The sequence below is a fragment of the Bubalus kerabau genome, chromosome 5 (assembly GCF_029407905.1).
Source record: "Bubalus kerabau isolate K-KA32 ecotype Philippines breed swamp buffalo chromosome 5, PCC_UOA_SB_1v2, whole genome shotgun sequence".
In the NCBI taxonomy this organism is placed as follows: domain Eukaryota; kingdom Metazoa; phylum Chordata; class Mammalia; order Artiodactyla; family Bovidae; genus Bubalus; species Bubalus kerabau.
The window spans coordinates 108,706,446-108,729,393 of record NC_073628.1 but is presented as its reverse complement, the minus strand read 5'-3'; the positions used below and the strand labels follow the sequence as shown (position 1 = coordinate 108,729,393).

The 22,948-nt window shown below is 43.5% G+C and overlaps 1 protein-coding gene across 1 annotated transcript; it reads right to left on the bottom strand.

Moving 5' to 3' along the window:
- Positions 1-10,865: 10,865 nt before the first annotated feature.
- Positions 10,866-11,669, bottom strand: LOC129654030 (craniofacial development protein 2-like; the record flags this gene model as incomplete). Its single annotated transcript, XM_055583637.1, is given in 1 exon segment — positions 10,866-11,669. A coding segment is annotated over 1 exon segment (804 nt), but the record flags the coding sequence as incomplete, so codon positions are not given.
- Positions 11,670-22,948: the final 11,279 nt, after the last annotated feature.

Genomic DNA, 22,948 nt, shown 5'->3' with positions numbered 1-22,948 from the left:
ACGGTCTGGTCTGGTTGTATTTTGAAGAAAGTCCGCAGGATTATCTGATGCACCAGACATGGGATATGAGAAAAACAGAGAACTCAAGACAACTCCAATGATTTTGACCTGAGCAATTGGAAAATGGAGCTGCCATCACTCACCAGGGAAGTCTGTGGATGCAGAAGGTTTGGGAGAGGCAAGCAGTTCTGTGTTGAACATGCAGAATTTGAGATGTCTGTTAGAGATCCAAGTAAGGGTATCTCAAGCAGCCACCTGGCTGTATGAGTCTGGAGCTTAAGCCGGAGATCTGGATGGGGGCATAATTTGGGAGTGGTTAATACATGATGTCAGTGATACTGATGAGATCACCAAGAGCATCAATGGAAAAAGACAAGTCGAAAATCAGAGCATTCGTGGACTCCAAGATTTAGAGGTCAGGGGTAGGCAGACGGGTTACCAGAGGAGTCTTCCATCATTGCCTGGATGACATACACCTCACACGTGCCTATGTGTGTGCTAAGTCAACTCAGTTATGTCTGACTCTTTATGACCCTGTGGACTGTAGCCTGCTAGGCTCCTCTGTCCATAGGATTCTCCAGGCAAGAATACTGGAGTGGGTTGTCATGCCCTCCTCCAGGGGGATCTTCCCGACCCAGGGATCGAACCCATATCTCTTACGTCTCCTTGCATTGGCAAGCGGGTTCTTTACCACTAGTGCCACCTGGGAAACCCCGACGTACACGTCAGGATTAGCTGTTTCCCTTTGTCCTCATTTATACCATTGAACAACCTCTGATGAGTAATTCAGTTTTCCAAGCAGCTTAATGCTGGGATGGGGTGCTGTCGATAATGGACACAAATACACCCAACACTGAAAAAGAATCTCACTCATTGAAAATTACCAACCTGGTATGTGGGGTTATAAATCAGTTTTAATGAATCTTATTGGCATGACTTAAGCCCTAGGAGAAGGAAATGGCAACCCACTCCAGTGTTCTTGCCTGGAGAATCCCAGGGACAGGGGAGCCTGGTGGGCTGCCGTCTATGGGGTCGCACAGAGTCAGACACAACTGAAGAGACTTAGCAGCAGCAGCAGCAGCAGCAAACCCTAGGATCAGTTCCATTCTTATGCAATTAAGATTTAAGGATCATAAATCTGAGGACCAGATCCTTTGAGAATGATATCCACATCAAGTTACCAGTGCTATGAAGGCATCTAATTCTCTTTTTTTTTAATTAATTTTTATTAGCATAGAGTTGCTTTACACTGCTGTGACAGTGTGTGCTGTACAGAGAAGTGAATCAGCTATACCTAAACATCTATCTCCTCTATTTTGGATTTCCTTTCCTTTAGGTCACGCAGAGCACTGAGTAGAGTTCCCTGAGCTAATACAGGAAGTTCTCATTGTTATCTGGTTTAAACATGCATGTGTGCTTAGTCGTGTCTGACTCTGCAACTCCATGGACTGTAGCCCACCAGGCTCCTCTGTCCATGGGATTTCCCAGGCAAGAATCCTGGAGTGGGTTGCCATTTCCTACTCCAGGGGATATTCCCAACCCAGGGATCAAACTCGTGTCTCCTGCATTGGCAGGCAGATTCTTGTATACATCTCAATCCCAATCTCCCAATTCATTCCACCCAGGCATCCAACTCTCCTCCTTGCACAGCACTTCTGTTGTAAGTCTTAACTGTAATGGTGCCTCCATGACCTCCCACAATCTAGCTTCCACCCACCCCACTGACTTGCTCTGACCCAGCTTCCCCCATTTGTCAATGCCAGCAGCATTGGTCTTGTCTACTTGGTCTTGTCCTAGGCAACAAGCCCCAGCAGCCAGCCCTGTGGACCTCCTTCTTGCTTTTGGTTGGCCCACCATGTTACCAAGCCAGTTGCCCCTCGGGCCCTCTGCTTGCTGCTCCACTGGTTCTTTTCTTGTCTTTCTTTCATCCTCTTCCTCACAGGCATATCTAAGCCTCACTATTCACTTCTCCCTTGGAAAGCTTATCTACTCTCACAGCTTCAGTGACCAGAAGCTCCAGGAGGGCAGGAGTCTGTTAGGTTCTCTGCTACGTCTTTGGCCCCTGGAGCAGTGCCTCGCACGTAGCAAGTGAACAATTCTGTCACCCTTTACATACACACCGCCACCCTTCTCAAGATCCTTGAGTAGAACCTTGACATTATCGCAAAGTTAAACATCTGCTTTCCATCTCTCCCTGCTCTTACCTGATCTGTATTCCATGAGTGGGACCTTCCCAAGGCATCTTTTTGCACATTTAACCACCATATTCTAAGATCTGTCCCAGTGGCTTCCCACAAAATAACTTGAGATTCAGAGCTTCTACACTTTTTCAGGGGGCTGCTATCACATTTGTACAGCCACTTTTGTGGAGTGGAAAGAGCTTGAATTTAGACCAGATTCTGGTGGCTTTAGTTCCAGGCTCTCCCATTTCCACCATGGAGGAAATGCATTAACACTTTTATGTTTCTAGGCTCTTGATTGCAAGGACCAGAGACTCACCCAGGTGTCTTCATGCATGGCTTCATATTCTATGGCTACTTGTGAAAACAAGGGTGAAAAACCCTATGGGAACCCCCAAGCAGAAGCAAAGCTCAACCACAAGGAAGTGAGAGTGTTCTCAACAGTGCTGGGTTCTGAATTATCTGGACACTTCCATCACTGCACTGGACAGTTTTCATTTGTCACTCTGAGTCTATTCTCCTTCTTTCATCACCTGGCTCTGTGACCAGGCAGGCAGACCTGAATGACCAATTCTCTTGCTTTCCAGGTTCTGGTTGGGTTTGGCTAGTGGGAGGCACTGACAGGTGATTTGGGAAGAAAATCACCCCCAAAAGAGACCCAGGTTGGTGTATTTATTCCTCCAGCCCCTTCCTTGTCAGGTCAACATGTTACTGGTAGTTGTGTTTCTTTACCAAAAGCCACAGCTCCTGGGACTTGCCTGGTGGTCCTCTGGTTAAGACTCCATGCTCTTCAATGCAGGGGACAGAGGTTCAATCCCTGGTTGGAGAACCAAGATCCCATATGCCACATGGCATGGCCAAAAATTAAATAAATAAATGAATAAAATTTAAAGCCACAGCTCCTATTGAATAAAGCTATAGGTCTGGCCGGGTTCCAGTAACAAATTCTCCTTTTGCCTAATTAGGACTGTGGACCCCCATGGTTGTTAATCCTAGGAGCCTCATCGTTCCTTGTTGGTTTCCTTAACCCTGTGTCACCGTTGGTAAATTGTCCCTTTATCCAGCTCTTCTCCATCCTTCTTTTGAGGGTACCACATGTTTCCAGCTGGGACCTTGACTGGTCCAACCACATGAGAGTTTGTCAATGTACAAATATGAGGGTGATTTAACCCCGCATTTTCCCTGTCACTACCAACCAACAAACCAGTTCTGTCTTCTGGGCATCTAGTCTATGCTTCCTGGCTTCTGCTTATTTACAACTTGCACTGACTCACAGCTCACGTAACACATGGTCCAGTGGTGTCCCCTTAAACACACCTGCCTCCCCCCACTTTGGCATCCTATCTCCATGTGTTCTCTCAGCTTTGATTCCTGCCACTAATGTCTGATTCACTCTCTATTTCCCAGACTATAATGTCCAAAGAAATCTGCACAGCCCGGTTATCTCGGTTGGTCAGAACTTTGTGTGCCGGGTCACAGGTGGGTCGCAGACCACTGTAGGTCCTCCATCTCCTAGTCATTGCCTCTTTCTTGTTGGCAGAAGTTGGTTCTGGAAGAAAGAGCATGGGAAAACCGTATGTTTCAGAGCTTTACTGTTTCTTATGTAAAAATAATACTTATATCCTAGAGTTGTTATCAGCCTTAAAGGAAATAATAAATGTTTAGTGCCTGTCTGAAAACACAGCTACTGCTCAATCATGAGTAGCAATTGTTCCAAAGATCACTTCTTACTTCTATTACCATAGCCTCATTTACTCTCACAACATCCCTGTGAAGTAGGCAAGACAGAGATTATCCCCATTTTACAGATGACAAAACTGAGGATCAAACAGTTGCCTAAAATTATAGAGTTACAAAATGCCTGAATCATCAGCAGTGAGCAGGTGTCTCTGGCCCTCCATTGTTTAAAGTAAAAGTGAAAGTCACTCCATCATGTCTAACTCTTTGCAACCCCATGGACTATACAGTCCATGGAATTCTCCAGGCCGAGATACTGGAGTGGGTAGCCTTTCTCTTCTCCAGGGGATCTTCCCAATCCAGGAATCGAACCGGGGTCTCCTGTATTGCAGGCAGATTCTTTACCAACTGAGCTATCAAGGATCACATTTTTAAAATCAATGCCTCTCTATCAGCTCAACAGTAGTATATTTTGAAAACACAGTTTCTTCAGCCAGTGGAAAATACAGAACTTATTTTGTTTTAATTTGGAAATATTTTAAACATACAGAAAAATACAGAGATATACACATTTCCCATTGAAATGCACCCAATTCAGGAGAATGGTCCTTCTGGGAAGAGAAGAAGGAAGAAACTGATGTCATGAGGATTCTTGACAAATTTTTATTTCTAAAAAAAAAATTATGTAATAAATATGAGAAAATGCTAGGGTTTGCTGAAGCTGAGTGGTAGGTATATGAGACTTTGTTATTGCTCTCTGTATTTTTAGCAAACCCTAGCATTTTCTCAATGAATTAATTTGGGGGATATTTAAATATACAGACTTGACTAAGAATTACTTGGCATCTTTCTTATGAATGTGATACTCATAGAAAGAAGGTCTAAATTAATTGGATTTAGTGGCCAATAATTTTACAATAATTCTTTGTCTCTACCCATCCATTTTCCTTCAAATGACTGTCTGATTTTTTTCCTATATGAAAATATTGGAAGGAAATACATTTATTATTTTCAAAATGATAGAAATATTTCACCTACATTTCATGAAAACATTTTTGGAGCTAGTTAATTACTTCTAATAAAAATACAACAGTGAGATTCAGAGTCAGCATTTTTTCTAGGTACAAAGTGATATATCAGATGTTGGAAGATATTTTCTAACTTGCAGAAGAAAAATAATTTAAAAACATGAAGTTGGCTCCTGAGAAAAATCCTTCTGGTGATCCACAGTCCAAAATATTTATGAAGCAAATGTTAAAAATGAAAAGATTCCATAATAGACATTTTCTCTGAAATGAAAAAGAACTGCTATGCACACAAAAATTAAATTCAACATTTCCCTCTTTTAAAGAAAAAGTAAGGAGTTCTTGATGTTGATTGAGAATTTCTCCACATATCATTTTATCAGTACCATTTTCAGAAAGTTGCGGCTTTCTTGGCTGTCCAATGGTTAAGGCTTTGCTTTCCAGTTCAGGGGATGCAGATTTGGCCCCACATGCCTCAGGGCTAGAAAATCAAAACATGAACAGAAGCAATATTGTAACAAATTCAATAAAAACTTTTAAAATGGTCCACATTACAAAAAAAAATCTTAAAAAAAGAAGGTAACGCTCCAACCTCACCTGTAGTGGTTCAAATGTGGCCCCCAAAAGATATGCCCAAGCCCTGGGCCTCAGTCCCTGTGCAGGGGACCTCACTTGGAAAAAGGGTCTTTGCAGACATAATTAAGTTAAAGCTCTATCTCAAGATGAGATCTTCCTGATTAACTGGATGGGCCTTAAATCCAGTAACAAGTGTTCTTAGAAGAAGAGGAAAACCCAGACAGAAGCGGTAAAGCATAAGGGAGGCCATAGGAAAATGGAGGCAGAGGTCAGAGTGATGCAGCCACCAGCCTAGCAACACCAGGGACCCGTAGAAGCAGGAGGAGGCTGGAAATCTCCCCTCGAGCCTCCAGAGTGAGATTCACCTGCAGACTCCTTCATTTGAGACTTGTGGCCTCTGAAACTATGAGGAAAAAAATACCTGTTGTTTTAAGCCACCCAGTTTGTGGTCATTTGTTACAGCTGCCCTAGGAAATATAAAACATCCCCCTACCATCCCCGCTGAGTAACCCATCTGCAAGGGCAGCTCCCCTCTGCCCATCCAGCCCATCCCAGATGGAAAGTGACACACACCTCTTCCACTCTGACCTTGAGCCATTCCCTTGATTCTAACAAACAATGGTTTGGCAGCCACTACACTTCCTCTGGGACAGACAGATGTTACTAAACCTCCCCATACTGTCATTCCAACTTTGCACTCAGATTGGAAGAATCCATGGTGAAAGAAATGTGACCTAAAACAATAGGCAAAGTCAACCCCTGCAGGATGAGTGGAACACAAAGGCAAGTCCAGCCATACTCACCTCACCACCCTTTGTGGTGACTAACCCAGAAAGGCTTCAATGACGATAAAACCCCAAAGTCTATTGAGTGAGCATTCAACGGATATTCACCCAGCACCTTTTATGAGTCAGGCACTGCCATCGGTGCTAACAAGGAGATGGAATTATTCTAATGACTCATCAAATGTGCCAATAATAATAATCCTTTGGGTCTGGTGGCTAAAGGAGAAACTGTTTGGGGTCTGAGAGGCTCTCTTCAGTCATAGACCTCCAACTTACAATGGCAATGGTTTTCGCAGGTTGTTGTCAGACAGTGGTCGCATGGCTACACAACACCAGAGATGGTTGTGACAAAATTAAGAACTTCTCTGTGCCACTTACCTCCCTCTTCTTCATCTACTCCTCCCCCCACCCCAGGCTCCTAGTCTTACCTCCATTTCCATAGGTCTGCCGGCACCCCACTCCAGCACTCTTGCCTGGAAAATCCCATGGACAGAGGAGCCTGGTAGGCTGCAGTCCATGGGGTCGCTAAGTCAAAGACTCAGCGACTTCACTTTCAATTTTCACTTTCATACACTGGAGAAGGAAATGGCAACCCACTCCAGTGTTCTTGCCTGGAGAATCCCAGGGAAGGTAGAGCCTGATGGGCTGTCGTCTTTGGGGTCACACTGAGTCAGACATGACTGAAGCGACTTAGCAGCAGTAGCAGCAGCAGTCCTCAGTTGACTACTAACAGATCCACCTAAAAGGAAAAAAATAGAGTAGAAAGAACCATCTTCAAGATCAAGGATGGGAAAATCTGGGACTTCCCCGGCTGTCCAAAGGTTAAGACTTCGCCTTCCAATGCATGGAATTCGGGTTTGATCCCTGGTCAGGGAGCTGAGATCCCACATCCCTAGTGGCCAAAAAAACAACAAACAGAAAACAGAAACAATATTGTAACAAATTCATAAAGACTTTAAAGGTGGTCTACATCAAAAAAAAAAAATCTTAAAAAAAAGAAAGGAAGGAACAACCAGACTTGGAGTTTACTCTGTAAAAATTAAAATAACACAGTCCACCCCAGCTCATAACACTGCATCTGAGGAAAATAGTATGTGTGGAAGTGTTTTATAAATTATAAAGCAATATAAAACAGTCAAAGGTGTTGTTATTTATTAGGCAATCGTCGCATCCGAGCACATGATAGATTCTCTTACATGAATGCATCTAGTCCTTCCAATAACCACAAAATGTATCACTGTTGCCCTTTCTTAGGGCTTCTCTGGTGGCTCAGACAGTCAAGAATTGGCCTGCAATGCGGAAGACCTGGCTTCAATCCCTGGGTCAGGAAGATCCCCTAGAGAAGGGAATGGCTACCTACTCCAGTATTCTTGCCTGGAGAATTCCATAGACAGAGGAGCCTCAGGGCTGCAGTCCATGATGTCGCAGAGTTGGACATGATTGAGCAACTAACACTTTATTTTTGGTGGGGAAGCCAAAAGTTGGAATGATTGAAATTACCCAAGGCCATGCCATAGCGGGTGAAGGAGCTGCAGCCCCACATCCATGGCTTTTTCACTATAGGGCTCCAGTATAAGGTATTATATCTATAGACGCTCACTCAGATGAATGTTTATGTCTCATCTAGAGAAATAAATTGTTTTCAAAATCTAGGAATATCGAAGGAGTAGCACTGATGGTGGAAATTCAGGCACTGGGACAGGGAGTAAGATGTGGAGCCCCATACCAAGGTCATAGTGTGGAGGCTTGGACCAAGGTCACAGGACAAAAATTTCTGAAATTAACGCAGCCCCATAGCAACTGTTGCCATGAGCCTCCTGATCTAAACTGGCCAGTTCTTTTGGCATGTTAGGTAAAATACCCACCCTATTCACTACCCTATAGCATCCTAACCAATCACCTAATGCCACTCTTCCGGTAGGAATTTTCTCTCTTGTGAGGCTACAAACTGGCTACTAGCCTGTGAAAGGGGTCTACTCTCCCTTGAGCCAGCCCACTCTTCTAATAGAGTCTTATGTGCTAATAAACTTTATTCTCTTCTCATTCCACTTCATGTCTGGAAATTTTTTTCTAACCCACACAGGGACCACGACATGAAAGATCTTTTGAATGGAGACCCTGCGAGAGTACCTGAAGTCATGCCATGGAAGCCACCACCTGCTTCCTGCACACTCCTTCATGTTTATGTCACAGACCTGGGATCTGGCTTCATAAAATCTTACTCTTTGGTGTAACCCAACTCATGGGGCACCTCTCCTGCTGAGGGAGGTCAAATCATTGCTACTGTGAGTTCTGCAGCCATGAAGCCATGGTAGGAGCACATTCTCCACTCACACCCCACACAGAGGGCCACCCAGGACTCAGGTGTGAGGCAAGTGGAGCTCTGGATGCCTTTGACATGACCCCATCCTCCAAGTAGTTCAGGTGGTGAAGAATCCACCTGCAATGCTGGAGACCTGGGCTCAATCCCTGTGTCAGGAAGATACCCAGCAGAAGGGAATGCCAACCCACCCCAGTATTCTTACCTGAAGAATTCCATGGACAGAGGAGCCTCTGTTCAGTTCAGTTCATTCACTCAGTCATGTCCGACTCTTTGCGACCCCATGAATCGCAGCACACCAGGCCTCCCTGTCCATCACCAACTCCCGGAGTTCACCCAGACTCACGTCCATCGAGTTAGTGATGCCATCCAGCCATCTCATCCTCTATCGTCCCCTTCTCCTCCTGCCCCTAATTCCTCCCAGCATCAGACTCTTTTCCAATGAGTCAACTCTTCGCATGAGGTGGCCAAAGTACTGGAGTTTCAGCTTCAGCATCATTCCTTCCGAAGAAATCCCTGGGCTGATCTCCTTCAGAATGGACTGGTTGGATCTCCTTGCAGTCCAAGGGACTCTCAAGAGTCTTCTCCAACACCACAGTTCAAAAGCATCAATTCTTCGGTGCTCAGCCTTCTTCACAGTCCAACTCTCACATCCATACATGACCACAGGAAAAACCATAGCCTTGACTAGACGAACCTTTGTTGGCAAAGTAATGTCTCTGCTTTTGAATATGCTATCTAGGTTGGTCATAACTTTTCTTCCAAGGAGTAAGCGTCTTTTAATTTCATGGCTGCAGTCACCATCTGCAGTGATCTTGGAGCCCCCCAAAATAAAGTCTGACACTGTTTCCACTGTTTCCCCATCTATTTCCCATGAAGTGATGGGACCGGATGCCATGATCCTAGTTTTCTGAATGTTGAGCTTTAAGCCAACTTTTTCACTCTCCACTTTCACTTTCATCAAGAGGCTTTTGAGTTCCTCTTCACTTTCTGCCATAAGGGTGATGTTATCTGAGGTTATTGATATTTCTCCCGGCAATCTTGATTCCAGTTTGTGTTTCTTCCAGCCCAGCGTTTCTCATGATGTACTCTGCATAGAAGTTAAATAAGCAGGGTGACAATATACAGCCTTGACGTTCTCCTTTTCCTATTTGGAACCAGTCTGTTGTTCCATGTCCAGTTCTAACTGTTGCTTCCTGACCTGCATATAAGTTTCTCAAGAGGCAGGTCAGGTGGTCTGGTATTCCCATCTCTTTCAGAATTTTCCACAGTTTATTGTGATCCACACAGTCAAAGGCTTTGGCATAGTCAATAAAGCAGAAATAGATGTTTTTCTGGAACTCTCTTGCTTTTTCCATGATCCGGCGGATGTTGGCAATTTGATCTCTGGTTCCTCTGCCTTTTCTAAAACCAGCTTGAACATCAGGAAATTCATGGTTCATGTATTGCTGAAGCCTGGCTTGGAGAATTTTGAGCATTACTTTACTAGCATGTGAGATGAGTGCAATTGTGTGGTAGTTTGAGCATTCTTTGGCATTGCCTTTCTTTGGGATTGGAATGAAAACTGACCTTTTCCAGTCCTGTGGCCACTGCTGAGTTTTCCAAATTTGCTGGCATATTGAATGCAGCACTTTTACAGCATCATCTTTCAGGATTTGAAAGAGCTCAACTGGAATTCCATCACCTCCACTAGCTTTGTTCATAGTGATGCTTTCTAAGGCCCACTTGACTTCACATTCCAGGATGTCTGGCTCTAGGTGAGTGATCACACCATCGTGATTATCTGGGTCATGAAGATCTTTTTTGTACAGTTCTTCTGTGTATTCTTGCCACCTCTTCTTATATCTTCTGCTTCTGTTAGGTCCATACCATTTCTGTCCTTTATTGAGCCCATCTTTGCATGAAATGTTCCTTTGGTATCTCTGATTTTCTTGAAGAGATCTCTAGTCTTTCCCATTCTGTTGTTTTCCTCTATTTCTTTGCATTGATCACTGAAGAAGGCTTTCTTATCTCTTCTTGCTATTCTTTGGAACTCTGCATTCAAATGCTTATATCCTTCCTTTTCTCCTTTGCTTTTTGCTTCTCTTCTTTTCACAGCTATTTGTAAGGCCTCCCCAGACAGCCGTTTTGCTTTTTTGCATTTCTTTTCCACGGGGATGGTCTTGATCCCTGTCTCCTGTACAATGTCACGAGCCTCAGTCAATAGTTCATCAGGCACTCTATCTATCAGATCTAGGCCCTTAAATCTATTTCTCACTTCCACCGTATCATCATAAGGGATTTGATTTAGGTCATATCTGAATGGTCTAGTGGTTTTCCCTACTTTCTTCAATTTCAGTCTGAATTTGGCAATAAGGAGTTCATGGTCTGAGCCACAGTCAGCTCCTGGTCTTGTTTTTGCTGACTGTATAGAGCTTCTCCATCTTTGGCTGCAAAGAATATAATCAATCTGATTTCGGTGTTGACCATCTGGTGATGTCCATGTATAGAGTCTTCTCTTGTGTTGTTGAAAGAGGGTGCTTGTTATGACCAGTGCATTTTCTTGGCAAAACTCTATTAGTCTTTGCCCTGCTTCATTCCGTATTCCAAGGCCAAATTTGCCTGTTACTCCAGGTGTTTCTTGACTTCCTACTTTTGCATTCCAGTCCCCTATAATGAAAAGGACATCTTTTTTGGGTGTTAGTTCTAAAAGGTCTTGTAGGTCTTCATAGAACCGTTCAACTTCAGCTTCTTCAGCGTTACTGGTTGGGGCATAGACTTGGATTACTGTGATATTGAATGGTTTGCCTTGGAAACGAACAGAGATCATTCTGTCATTTTTGAGATTGCATCCAAGTACTGCATTTCAGACTCTTTTGTTGACCATGATGGCTACTCCATTTCTTCTGAGGGATTCTTGCCCGCAGTAGTAGATATAATGGTCACCTGAGTTAAATTCACCCATTCCAGTCCATTTCAGTTCGCTGATTCCTAGAATGTCGACATTCACTCTTGCCATCTCTTGTTTGACCACTTCCAGTTTGCCTTGATTCATGGACCTGACATTCCAGGTTCCTATGCAATATTGCTTTTTACAGCATCGGACCTTGCTTCTATCACCAGTCACATCCACATCTGGGTATTCTTTTTGCTTTGACTCCATCCCTTCATTCTTTCTGGAGTTATTTCTCCAATGATCTCCAGTAGCATCTTGGGCACCTACTGACCTGGGGAGTTCCTCTTTCAGTATCCTATCATTTTGCCTTTTCATACTGTTCATGGGGTTCTCAAGGCAAGAATACTGAAGTGGTTTGCCATTCCCTCCTCCAGTGGACCACATTCTGTTAGATCTCTCCACCATGACCCGCCCGTTTTGGGTTGCCCCACGGGCATGGCTTAGTTTCATTGAGTTAGACAAGGCTGTGGTCCTAGTGTGATTAGACTGACTAGTTTCCTGTGAGTATGGTTTCAGTGTGTCTGCCCCTGTTGCCCTCTTGCAACACAACCGTCTTACTAGGTTTCTCTTACCTTGGGCATGGGGTATCTCTTCACAGCTGCTCCAGCAAAGCGCAGCTGCTGCTCCTTATCTTGGACAAGGGGTATCTCCTCACCGCTGCCCTTCCTGACCTTCAACATGGGATAGCTCCTCTAGGCCCTCCTGCGCCCTTGCAGCCACGTCTCCTTGGACGCCTGGCTGGCTATAATCCATGGGGTTGCAAAGAGTCAGACACAACTAAGAGACTGATAACATACTCCAGGGAAGGACCTGATCGAGGAGGTGGGGGATAGGAGTGGGAGAGGGGAAAGGCAGAGAAGAAAGTTCTGGGAAGGAAATCTCACTTTCCTAGGTTTGGGCTCAAATTCCACACTGCAAAGCCCCATGTCCCAAATTACAATTCTCATACTTCCCACTCCAAGAGGCATGCCTGGAGCAAAATGCAAACTAATCAAGCTTCTCCATTGTCCCTGGCTCTACTAACATGGGGTCAAGGCTAGGTGTTCCAGAGAGACTAGAGCCATTGAAAGTTTGATGTCCCAACTCCAGGGCTTAAGATCTGATTTGGAGAAGCAATTAAAGGGTAAAGCAGTACTGGTTTGATAGTGTGGTCAAAACCTTTTGATCCGTAGTAGTAAAAAATGTGAGTGCTCACTCCCAGCGTAGTATTAGATTCATTCACATGAAAACTGTCATTTTTGTAGGATAAAAAAAAAAGTTCAATACCTTTGTGTAACCCAATATATGTTTATAAATTGCATACATTGGGTTGGCCAAAAAAGTTCGTTCTGTTTTTTTTATAAAATGTTAAAAACCTGAATAAAACCTTTTGGCCAACCATGCACCTCCACCAGATTTCATAACGAATATTAGAAAGGATTCGCTTCTTTCTTTTTTTGAAGAGATGGATTGAATAAAAAGAAGAGTTCTCAAACCTTCCTTTTGTATCCCAAACGATCTTGGTATGCCCTTAACCTTCCACCCCTGACTCACTAGATCACTGCTGCAGACAGAGAGGTCTCACCCCAGTCCCCAGAGGGACCTCCAAAAGTGATCATTTTAGCATGACATGCAAACCTTTAACCATCCTGCTGTCCCTCTCCCCTGGGGCCCCATGTGCAAACCGTCTGCAGGGGAAAGTTCTGGGCCCTCAGGTCAGACCACCTCAGTGACCCAAGGCCTGAAAATAGTTCCCAGCTAATCCCAGCCTAGCCTGGGTCACCATCTCAGGTGGGTGGTGGGGGGTATGAAAGGCAGCTACGGTGAGCAACTGGGTGGAGGACATGAAACCCAGGAGATCACCAGAAAAGCAACACAGGCCTTAGTCACAGCCTGTTCAGCCCTCCAGCTGTGGTCTGAGTCCACTCAGTAAACAAGCCAGCATCGCACCAGCTATGGGCCTCTTTGTCTGCATCTGTAGATTTAGGCATCAGACCAAACCCACGGGCTCCTCCCAGTAACAAACAGTTGGGTGAACATACAAATATCTCCATTCAACTCGTTGCTTGTTAATTTCTCTGAGTTGAGGAGCACAACACTTAAAACCCCTGTGCAAATCAATTCTGAGCCCATTTTAACAGGCTAGGCCCTTTGTATTTTCACATAGTTTCAGGTATAATATCTAGCATCCAGGGGGTTCATACCCATCACTTCTGGTCTGGAGGATCTCGGACCTGGTAACTGAATGTCCTGGACATGGAATAGGACGGAGCATGGGGGAGAGGAGCTGATGATTGTTATTTAATCTGGGAGGGGGTGGTCTGCAGCGTTCAGCAAAAAGGTAACACATTTAGAATCAACCCCTGTGATTCTTAAATTCAGAGAATCTTATCCTCTTCAATGGCTCCATCAGACATCTTGAGAGAGGCCATGGAAATCAAAGATCTTCTGGAAAGAAGGCCCCAACATCCTTTGAGATTTCCAGGATCTCTTTACAGTAATCAGAGGGAAGCCCTGCCAGCCACTGCACGGGTCTGGGCTTCAAATTACAAATAACATCTGAATATCACTTCAGGCAGAAGTCCCCATACAAACAGCTTGTTTCATATTCATGATGAATCCTAAAAGGAGAGGCTTCCCTGGTGGCTCAGATGGTAAAAACAAAAAGATACACACAGTGCAGTGTTGACTTATATATAGAAGAAATTCAGTAAAAGCCAATGATTACAGGAAAGAATAGACTCTTTGATGGCTTCAAGAAAGACTCAAAATTATGTTTAAAACATTATACACATATGGCAGAATCTGCTTTAAATAGAAATAGGAGAAAACACAAATTTGCATCCAAATACCATAGCCCAGGGAAGAATCTCAAAATCTCGTTTGATGGCACCTAATATATTCTGACACATCACTGAAGCTTATTATTCTCTGGGGTCTCTGGCTAATAGTTTTACACCAGAATTATAGTGCCTCCTTATTTAAGAAGAAGACCAAAGTCTTGACCTGAACGCTGAAAGTCAGGACATGCATTGCAGATCCCTCCAGAGAATGCAATTTTGTGTGAAGAGACAAGCTTAGGGTACCTATTTTATTTAAAATAAAACAAATGATGCTCAATTTTCAGAAATTATATTCAATCCATCATCAATCACCATTTATCCTGAAAAGCCACAATTGCACTTAAGTAATTTTTCAATGGAAGAAATGGAATCTGAATTTTATAAGTACTTGGATCATAGCTGACAAACTAACTTTGAAATGCCCTTCATTTTAAGAAAAGTGAACCCTCCTACACTGTTGGTAAGAAGGTAAAAGGGTGTAGCCACTGTGGAACATAGTATGGAAGTTCCTCAAAAAACTAAAAGTAGAGTCTCCATATAATCCAGCAATCCCACTCCTAAGTATATGTCTGGACAAAATTCCAGTTCAAAAAGATACATGCACCCTTGTGTTCATAGAAGCACTATTCACAATAGTCAAGACATGGATACAACCTGAACGTTCATCAACAGATGAATGGATACAGAAGACGCAGTATATATACACAGTGAAATGTTAGCCATAAAAAATAATGAAATAATGCCATTTGTAGCAACACGGATGGACCTAGAGATTATCATACTAAGTGAAGTAAGTCAGAAAGAGAAAGGCAAATATTATATGAAACCACTTGCATATGGAACCTAAGACACAAATCAACCTATCTATGAAGCAGAAACAAACTCACAGATACAGAGAACAGACTTATGGTTGCCAAGGGGTAGGGTGAGTGGTGGAGGAATGGAGTGGGAGTCTGGGGTTATCAGATGCAAATTATTTATATAGAATGAATGGACAACAAGGTCCTACTGTATAGCACAGGGAAATATATTCTTACTTTGTGATAAACCAGAATGGAAAAGAATATAAAAAAGAATGTATGTATGTATATAACTGAATCATTGTGTTGTATAGCAGAAATTAACACAATATTATAAATAAACTATACTTCAAATAAAAAATAAAATAGCCTCTATTTTAAAGTGGTCTGACTGTAGACAACTGGTTTGTAGCATACGTCATACTTGGTTCTCCATACAGGTTCAACAGCACCCAAGCTGGTCTATAGTAGAGGCTTTCTACTCCAAGATCAGTCCTCAATCATGACCTTGGATGTCACAGCAATATCAAATTGCCATAAAAGTTTCTTAGTATTTACTTTCAATTTCTGGACTTTTTGTCATGAACCAGTAACAGTTTTTAGACTACCAATTAGTCCACCAATGAATCAAGTACAACTCCCAACCCTATTTTTTTTTTTAACACATGACTTCATCCAATCATTCATTTACTCAGCAAATAGCAGCTGAGCATCACGCATGTACCAGACATCAGGGCTAGAGGAGTGAATGCTTCAGAGAAGGTCCCTCCCCAGACAAACACAAACATGCGATATAAATTCGGATTGTGACAACTGGTACTCAGAAACACAAAGCAGAGAAAGGGATGGAGAGAGGAGGACGGTAAGGATGCTATTCTGAGACACTCTGAGTAGTGGAAATGGTGAACATCTGAGTCAAGAAATGAACGAAACATGGGAGGGGGCTGTGTATGGTCCTGGGAGAATTTTGGTATTTGGAGGAAAAGTAAAAAGGCCAGTGTGCCTGGTGGAGAGAGTGAAAGAGAGAGGAGTTATGAAATAAGTATGCGTGGGACTTCCCTGGTGGTCCAGGGGTTAAGACTTTGCCTTCTAATGCAGAGCATGAGGGGTGAGCTCCTTGTTAGGGGACTGAAGTCCCACATGCCTTGAGGCCAAAAGATCAGAACATACACAACAGAAGCTATATGGTAACAAAGCCAATAAAGACTTTAAAAATGGTCCACATCAAAAAAAAAAAAAAATCTTAGAAAAAAAGAAAATTAGAATGCAGAAATGAGAGGTGGCTAGATCACATAAGGCCTTTAGATAAGAAGTCTGGTTAAGACTTTAGATTTTATTCTGTGTTATGAGGAGCTGTTAGAAGGTTTGGGGCAAGAAAGTAAGTTTGATGTGCAAAAAAAAGGTTGGATCCAGTTAAAGTGAATAAATTTATAGGAATGACACCCAAGGATCCTCATCTTATGACGTTCACACCCTGTGTAGACCTCTCCAACATAAAATAGGCCTGACCTTTGTAACTAATAGAATATTGCAGAAATGGAAGAGTGTGACTTCAGAGGTCAGTTCATAACAGGCCATGTAATTTCCTTCTTGCTTTTACTCTTGGGAAAAGACTGAAAGTCAGCTGCCATGTTGTGGAGATGCTCAGATGACCCTCTGGAGAAGTCCAGGCCCAGGGATTGAGCCCTCATTTCCTGCATTGGTTGGTGGATTTTTTACCACTGAGCCACTGGGGAAGACCATGGAAAAATCCACATGATGGATAACTGAGTCCTCCTAACAACCAGCACTGACCAGTCAGCCACATGAGTGAGCCGTCTTAGAAATGGATGGTTCAACATCAACCACCACTGTCCCTCACCACAGCCCAGCCGACATCTTGACTGTAACCTCTTGAGAGATTCTGAGCCAGAACCTCCCCACTAAGCAGCTCCCAAGTCTCCAGGCCATGGAAACTATGAGATAACATGAGGTCTTATAAGATGCTGACCTTTGAAGTAACTTGTTATGCAGCAACAGATAACTGATACAGGGAGTACTTTTGGAATCTTGGAGACTATTTTATCAATGCAACATAGAGGGTAAGGGGATTCTGAAAGAAAAGCTGACTGGTACACCAAGGTGAATAGCACTTTGAAAGGGTGCCAGCCCCAACCTATATCAGTGAGAATTCTAGAAATCAAGATGAAAGTTGCATCAGGGAGATAGAAGAGAATGCAGAGGTTGGCTGTCACCTGGAACACTTGGGAAAGCTCAGGGAAGATCCATTTTCCACTTAAAACGATCTCTAAAAAGAGAATAACCAGTCCTGGTTGGAGATAAGGCTGGAGAACTGTGAGTAGACCACTATTCATTCAAACAATATTTGCTGAGAACCAAGAATGTGGACAATATCATATGCTAACAAATATATGTAGAATCTAGAAAAATGGTATGGTGAACCTATTTTCAGGGCATGAATATAGATACAGATGTAGAGAACGGACCTGTGGTCACAGCAGAGGAAGGAGAAGGTGGGATGAACTGAGACAGTAGCAATGACATATATATGCTACCATGTATAAAGTGGATAGCTAGTGGGATGTGGCTGCATAGCACAGGGAGCTCAGCCTGGTGCTCTGTGATGACCTAGAGGGGTGGGAAGAGGGTGGGAGGGAGGCTCAAGAGGGAGGGGGCATAGCTGATCCATGCTATTGTACAGAAGAAACCAAAACAACATTGCAAAGCAATTATCCTCCAATTAAAAATTTTTTTAAATGTTTATGGAATAATAAAAACTTTTTTCTTTATGCTCAAAGAACAACAACAACAACAAAAAACAAGAACATGATAAGTGTCAGAAATGGAATAGGACACATCCCATTTGGATGGATGTTTCTGTCATGGGGGTCGGAGACACCAACAGTGATCAAATAATCCCACCAGCAACTAGGAGGTGCAGGTGGGCAAGTACATTGAAGGAGAAAAGGATATAAAAATATATGGCAGGGACATGAAAACTAGTTTGAGAAAGTTTTCCTGAAACTGAAATGTTTGAGTTGGATCTAAAGGAGATCTTCCTGAAAGGCTTCCTGAAAAAGTAATGTTTGAGCTGGATCTGAAGGACTAGGAGGATTAAGGGGCATTGACGGGGGGAGGAACATTCCAGCAGAGGGAGCAGCATGGAGGGAAGCCCAGAGGCCAAAAGGACAAAAAGGCCTTTGAGGAACCAAAGGCCAGTATGGTTGGATGCAGAGAGCAAAGGGAGTGAAACCAGAGAAGGCCAGGCAGTGGGCAGGGCCAGGCCAGGCCCAGCCTCATAGCATGTTAAGGATTCAGGTTCTTTCTTTTTAATATTTTTAAAAATTTATCTATTTTTTAATTGAAGGATAATTGCTTTGCAGAATTTTTTTTTGTTTTCTGTCAAACCTCAACATGAAGGATTGTTTTTTAACCTAGTAGCAATAGGAGACGGAGAAGGCAATGGCACCCCACTCCAGTACTCTTGCCTGGAAAATCCCATGGATGGAGGAGCCTGGTAGGCTGCAGCCCATAGGGTTGCGAAGAGTCAGACATGACTGAGCGACTTCACTTTCACTTTTCACTTTCATGCACTGGAGAAGGAAATGGCAACCCATTCCAGTGTTCTTGCCTGGAGAATCCCAGGGACGGGAGAGCCTGGTGGGCTGCCATCTATGGGGTCACACAGAGTCAGACACCACTGAAGTGACTTCGCAGCAGCAGCAGCAGCAGCAGCAATAGGAGACCAGAGAGTCCTGGTTCTGCCATTGGTTCCCACTAAGATCAACTGATGTTATATTGACTCTCCAATTCATTTTTGTGTTTTCTTCCCATCGTATCCATTTGGGACATCAACCAGTTCCCCAGATGAGATGATTGTTGGTTGACAATGGTAGAAGATGGTGTCCAAAGGAGGCTCAAATTGATGCTTTTGAATGTGGTGTTGGAGAAGACTCTTGAGAGTCCCTTGCACTGCAAGCAGATCAAACCTGTCAATTCTAAAGGAAATCAGTCCTGAATATTCATTGTAAGGATTGATGTTGAAGCTGAAACTCCAATACTTTGGCCATCTGATGCAAAGAACTGACTCACTGGAAAAGACTGATGCTGGGAAAGATTGAAGGCAGGAGGAGAAAGGGATGACAAAGGATGAGATGGTTGGATGGCATCACCGACTTAACAGATGTGAGTTTGAGCAAACTCTAGGAGTTGGTGATGGACAGAGAAGCCTGGCGTGCTGCAGTCAATGGGGTGGCAAAGAGTTGGACACGACTGAGAGACTTAACTGGAAAGGAGGTTCATCTGCGTTTGTGCTTACAGATCAGTGTGAGCTCTGAGTTACCAGCCCCACAGCTCCTCCAGAAATAACACTGGGGAGTCCAGGGAGGCAACTGTGGCCTGGCAGGATTGCTGCAAGGAGAGCAAACCAGTTAATCCTGAAGGAAATTAACCTTGAATATTCATTGGGAGGACTGATGCTGAAGCTCCAATACTTTGGCCTCCTGATGCAAAGAGCTGACTCATTGGGAAAGATCCTGATGCTGGAAAAGATTGAAGGCAAAAGGAGAAGGGGGTGACAGAGGATGAGATGGTTAGATAGAATCACTGACTCAATGAACATTAATTTGAGCAAACTCAGGAAGATAATGAAGAACAGGGGCACCTGGCGTGCTGCAGTCCAAGGGGTCGCAAACAGTCGGACACAACTGAACAACTGAACAACAACATCATTGCTCTGGGTTGGGGATTTGGATGAAATTCAGCCCACCTGTCATTATTCCACAGAGTCTCCTTCAGGATGAAGGCTGTGTCTCCAGACTTGCATTGTGCCTGAGAACTCAAACAAATATTTGCGTGCATCAACTTTCCTAAATTTGTCAGATGACGTTCAACATTACCTACGATGGATGTTAATTTTTCTTCAAAGCAAGCACAGTTTTCTTGGCTCTGAATGTGCATTCAGGAAATGGAAATGATCATTGCTTCAAGTGAACTGTTGCTCTGGAAAATTATAACATTTCATGCTGCTATGGGGACAGTCCACAACTATAGATTTGCATGCCAAGGCAATGTCATTGGGAAATCAACTGCGTGCTCAGATGCTCAATCATTTCTGACTCTTTACAACCCCATGAACTAGCTCATCAGGCTCCTCTGTCCGTGAGATTCTCCAGGCAAGAATACTGGAGTGGGTTGCCCTTTCTTTCTTTAGGAGATCTTCCTGACCCAGGGATTAAACCCCTGTCTTCTGTGTCTACAGCATTACAGGCAAATTCTTTACCACTAAGTCACCTGAGGGGCTGGGAAATCATGGGGTTGTATTGAAAGGACTTTGACATTGTCAGCAACCATTAAAGCAACAAGCCTGGTTGTCAGAGGGGGAAGAGGGACCCAGAAGCTACACCATGTGGTGCCAAGTCTTCCTGGTTCCCAACTCCTTGGTGATCATCTCCAAACTCTGGGAGCAGATACCATGGGATGAACGCTGCTGTAGCCAGTGAGGACAGTTTGATCCATAATGAGATACTGCACCTTCCTCTGGCCATTGTCACTGCACAGACTTGTCATCTATAAAGAGAATGGGTCATCTGTGACTGATTCCCCAACATCCATTATCTCTGAACAGTCATTCTAGGTCAATCTCAGAGCTCAGTTTCCTGGTCAGTGACTGATTTAGAACAGCTGTGCTGTGCTCAGTCTCTCATCGTGTCCAACTCTTTGTGACCCTATTGACTGTAGCCACCAGGCTCTTCTGTGCATGGGATTGTTCAGGCAAGAATAGGTTGCCATTTCCTTTGCCAAGTGATCTTTCCAACCCAGGGATCGAACCTAAGTCTGCTGTGTTTCCTGCATTGGCAGGCAGATTCTTTACAACCGAGCCACCTGGGAAGTCCCTGATATAGAACAGGTGGGAAAATTCCAGACTCCAGAGAAGACAGAGCAGGTCTTCTGGGGCTGGGGCCCTCGGGATAAGGAGCTTTATTTCTGAGACTCCATTTCTTCATCTGCATCTTCCTTAAAGAGCTGTTTTCGAGGATTAGTTTCCTGCTTATTAAGAAGTTTTTACTAAAAGGGGTCGTTTCCCTAGAACAGTGACTTATAAACTTTTTGATCTCAGGACCACTTAGTATTAAAATATTATTTAAAACCAAATACCTTTTGTTTAGACTTCCCAGGTGGCACTAGTGGTAAAGAACCTGCCTCCTGATGCAGAAGATGTAAGAGATGGGGGTTCGATCCCTGGGTGGTGAAGAACCCCTGGAGTAGCAACCCACTCCAGTATTCTTGTCTGGAGAATCCCATGGACAGAGGAGCCTTTTGGGCTACAGTCTGTAGGGTTGCAAAGAGTCAGACATGACTGAAGTGACAACACACACATTCATTTCAAAATACAGTTTAAAAAAACATGATATAGTAATGTAGTTTAATGAAAAATAACTATATATTCCAAGACGAAAACAATTTTGTGAGGAGCGACATTGTTTTTCATTTTTGCAAATCTCCTAATGTCTGATATAACAGAAGACAGCTGGACTTTCATATTTGCTTCCAAATTCAAGCTGTAGGTTCGGCGTTGAAGTACATGAAGAAAATCACACAGATAAGTGAGAAAACAGAGCCCCTGCCTCTTAAGAGGCTTCCAGGATCCCTCAGAAATTCTTGGACCACATCCTAGTATGCTCAGAATCACTACTCTAAAAAACCAAATATCCACGAGTTGATCCAGAGACAAGGTACTGTGTTTGCTAGAAGAGAAATCTTCCAGATAGGATTTGAAACCGAGGGTAGTCATCAGTTAGATCTATTAAACTCGAACTTGCTTAATAAATAATGGACTATAACCTGCCTTTATTCATTGGGTTCACTTTAATTGTTGTACAAATATTTGCATGTCCTCCAAGCCTCATGTAGCCAAAACAATAAGATGTTTGCTGGAGTTGTTTCTCAGGAACTTGGAGTCAGCTGTGTCCAGTTTGAGCTTCAGCCTGTTGAGTCTGGTTAGGACTACTGACCCTCCAACTGGTCTTGCCCAACAATCCAACCTCAGAACATTTTAACACCCCATTTTCTGAACATCCATCGCATGAAGAAGCCTGTAGCTCAGTTGCACCTGTGCAGAAAGACAATAACCTCACCATTCTCTTATTTCCAATCACCTTTCCCCTGAATCTTTATCCCACTAGTGTTCTGAACCCCAAGCTCTGAGGGAGACAGATTTGAGATTTATTCTCTCATCTCTTCACTTGGCTGCCTTATAAGTTAGACCCTTTCTCTGCCACAAATCTCAGGGTCTCAGCATCTGTCTTTCTGTACATCAGGCGAACAAACCTGATTGGTTAACCACGTAAGTTGGCTGTCCAGTCACAGAACAGGAGTCTGGGGATTTTAAAAATTCATTTGTCAATAGACTTCCATGCTGTTTAGGCTTCCATTTAGTTTAGAACATACACTGACATTCTGATGGACGGTGCCTGTGGTACCCTGACAACTGACTCAAGGAATCACAGGATCTCAGAGTCTAAAGGACTCTAGAATTCTCTGCCAGTTCTGTGTCCTATCTTGTAGTTCAGGTTCTGTTCAAGCACCTCCCCTAAAAGGACGTTTGCTGCTCATGGGACAGTTCAAAGAAGCAATGGGATTGGGACTCACCTGACCAGAGTCTTAACCTACCATTAAGGAACTTCCCAAGATCACACAGTTCATTGTTGACACAACCCAGTGTTTCCTTACTTTGTATGTTAACTGTTTTTGAGCCCAGTTTATAAAATCATTTGTCTTTGTATGTGTCTACATTGAAGAAATATTTCCTTCTGGAAATAAACCAACC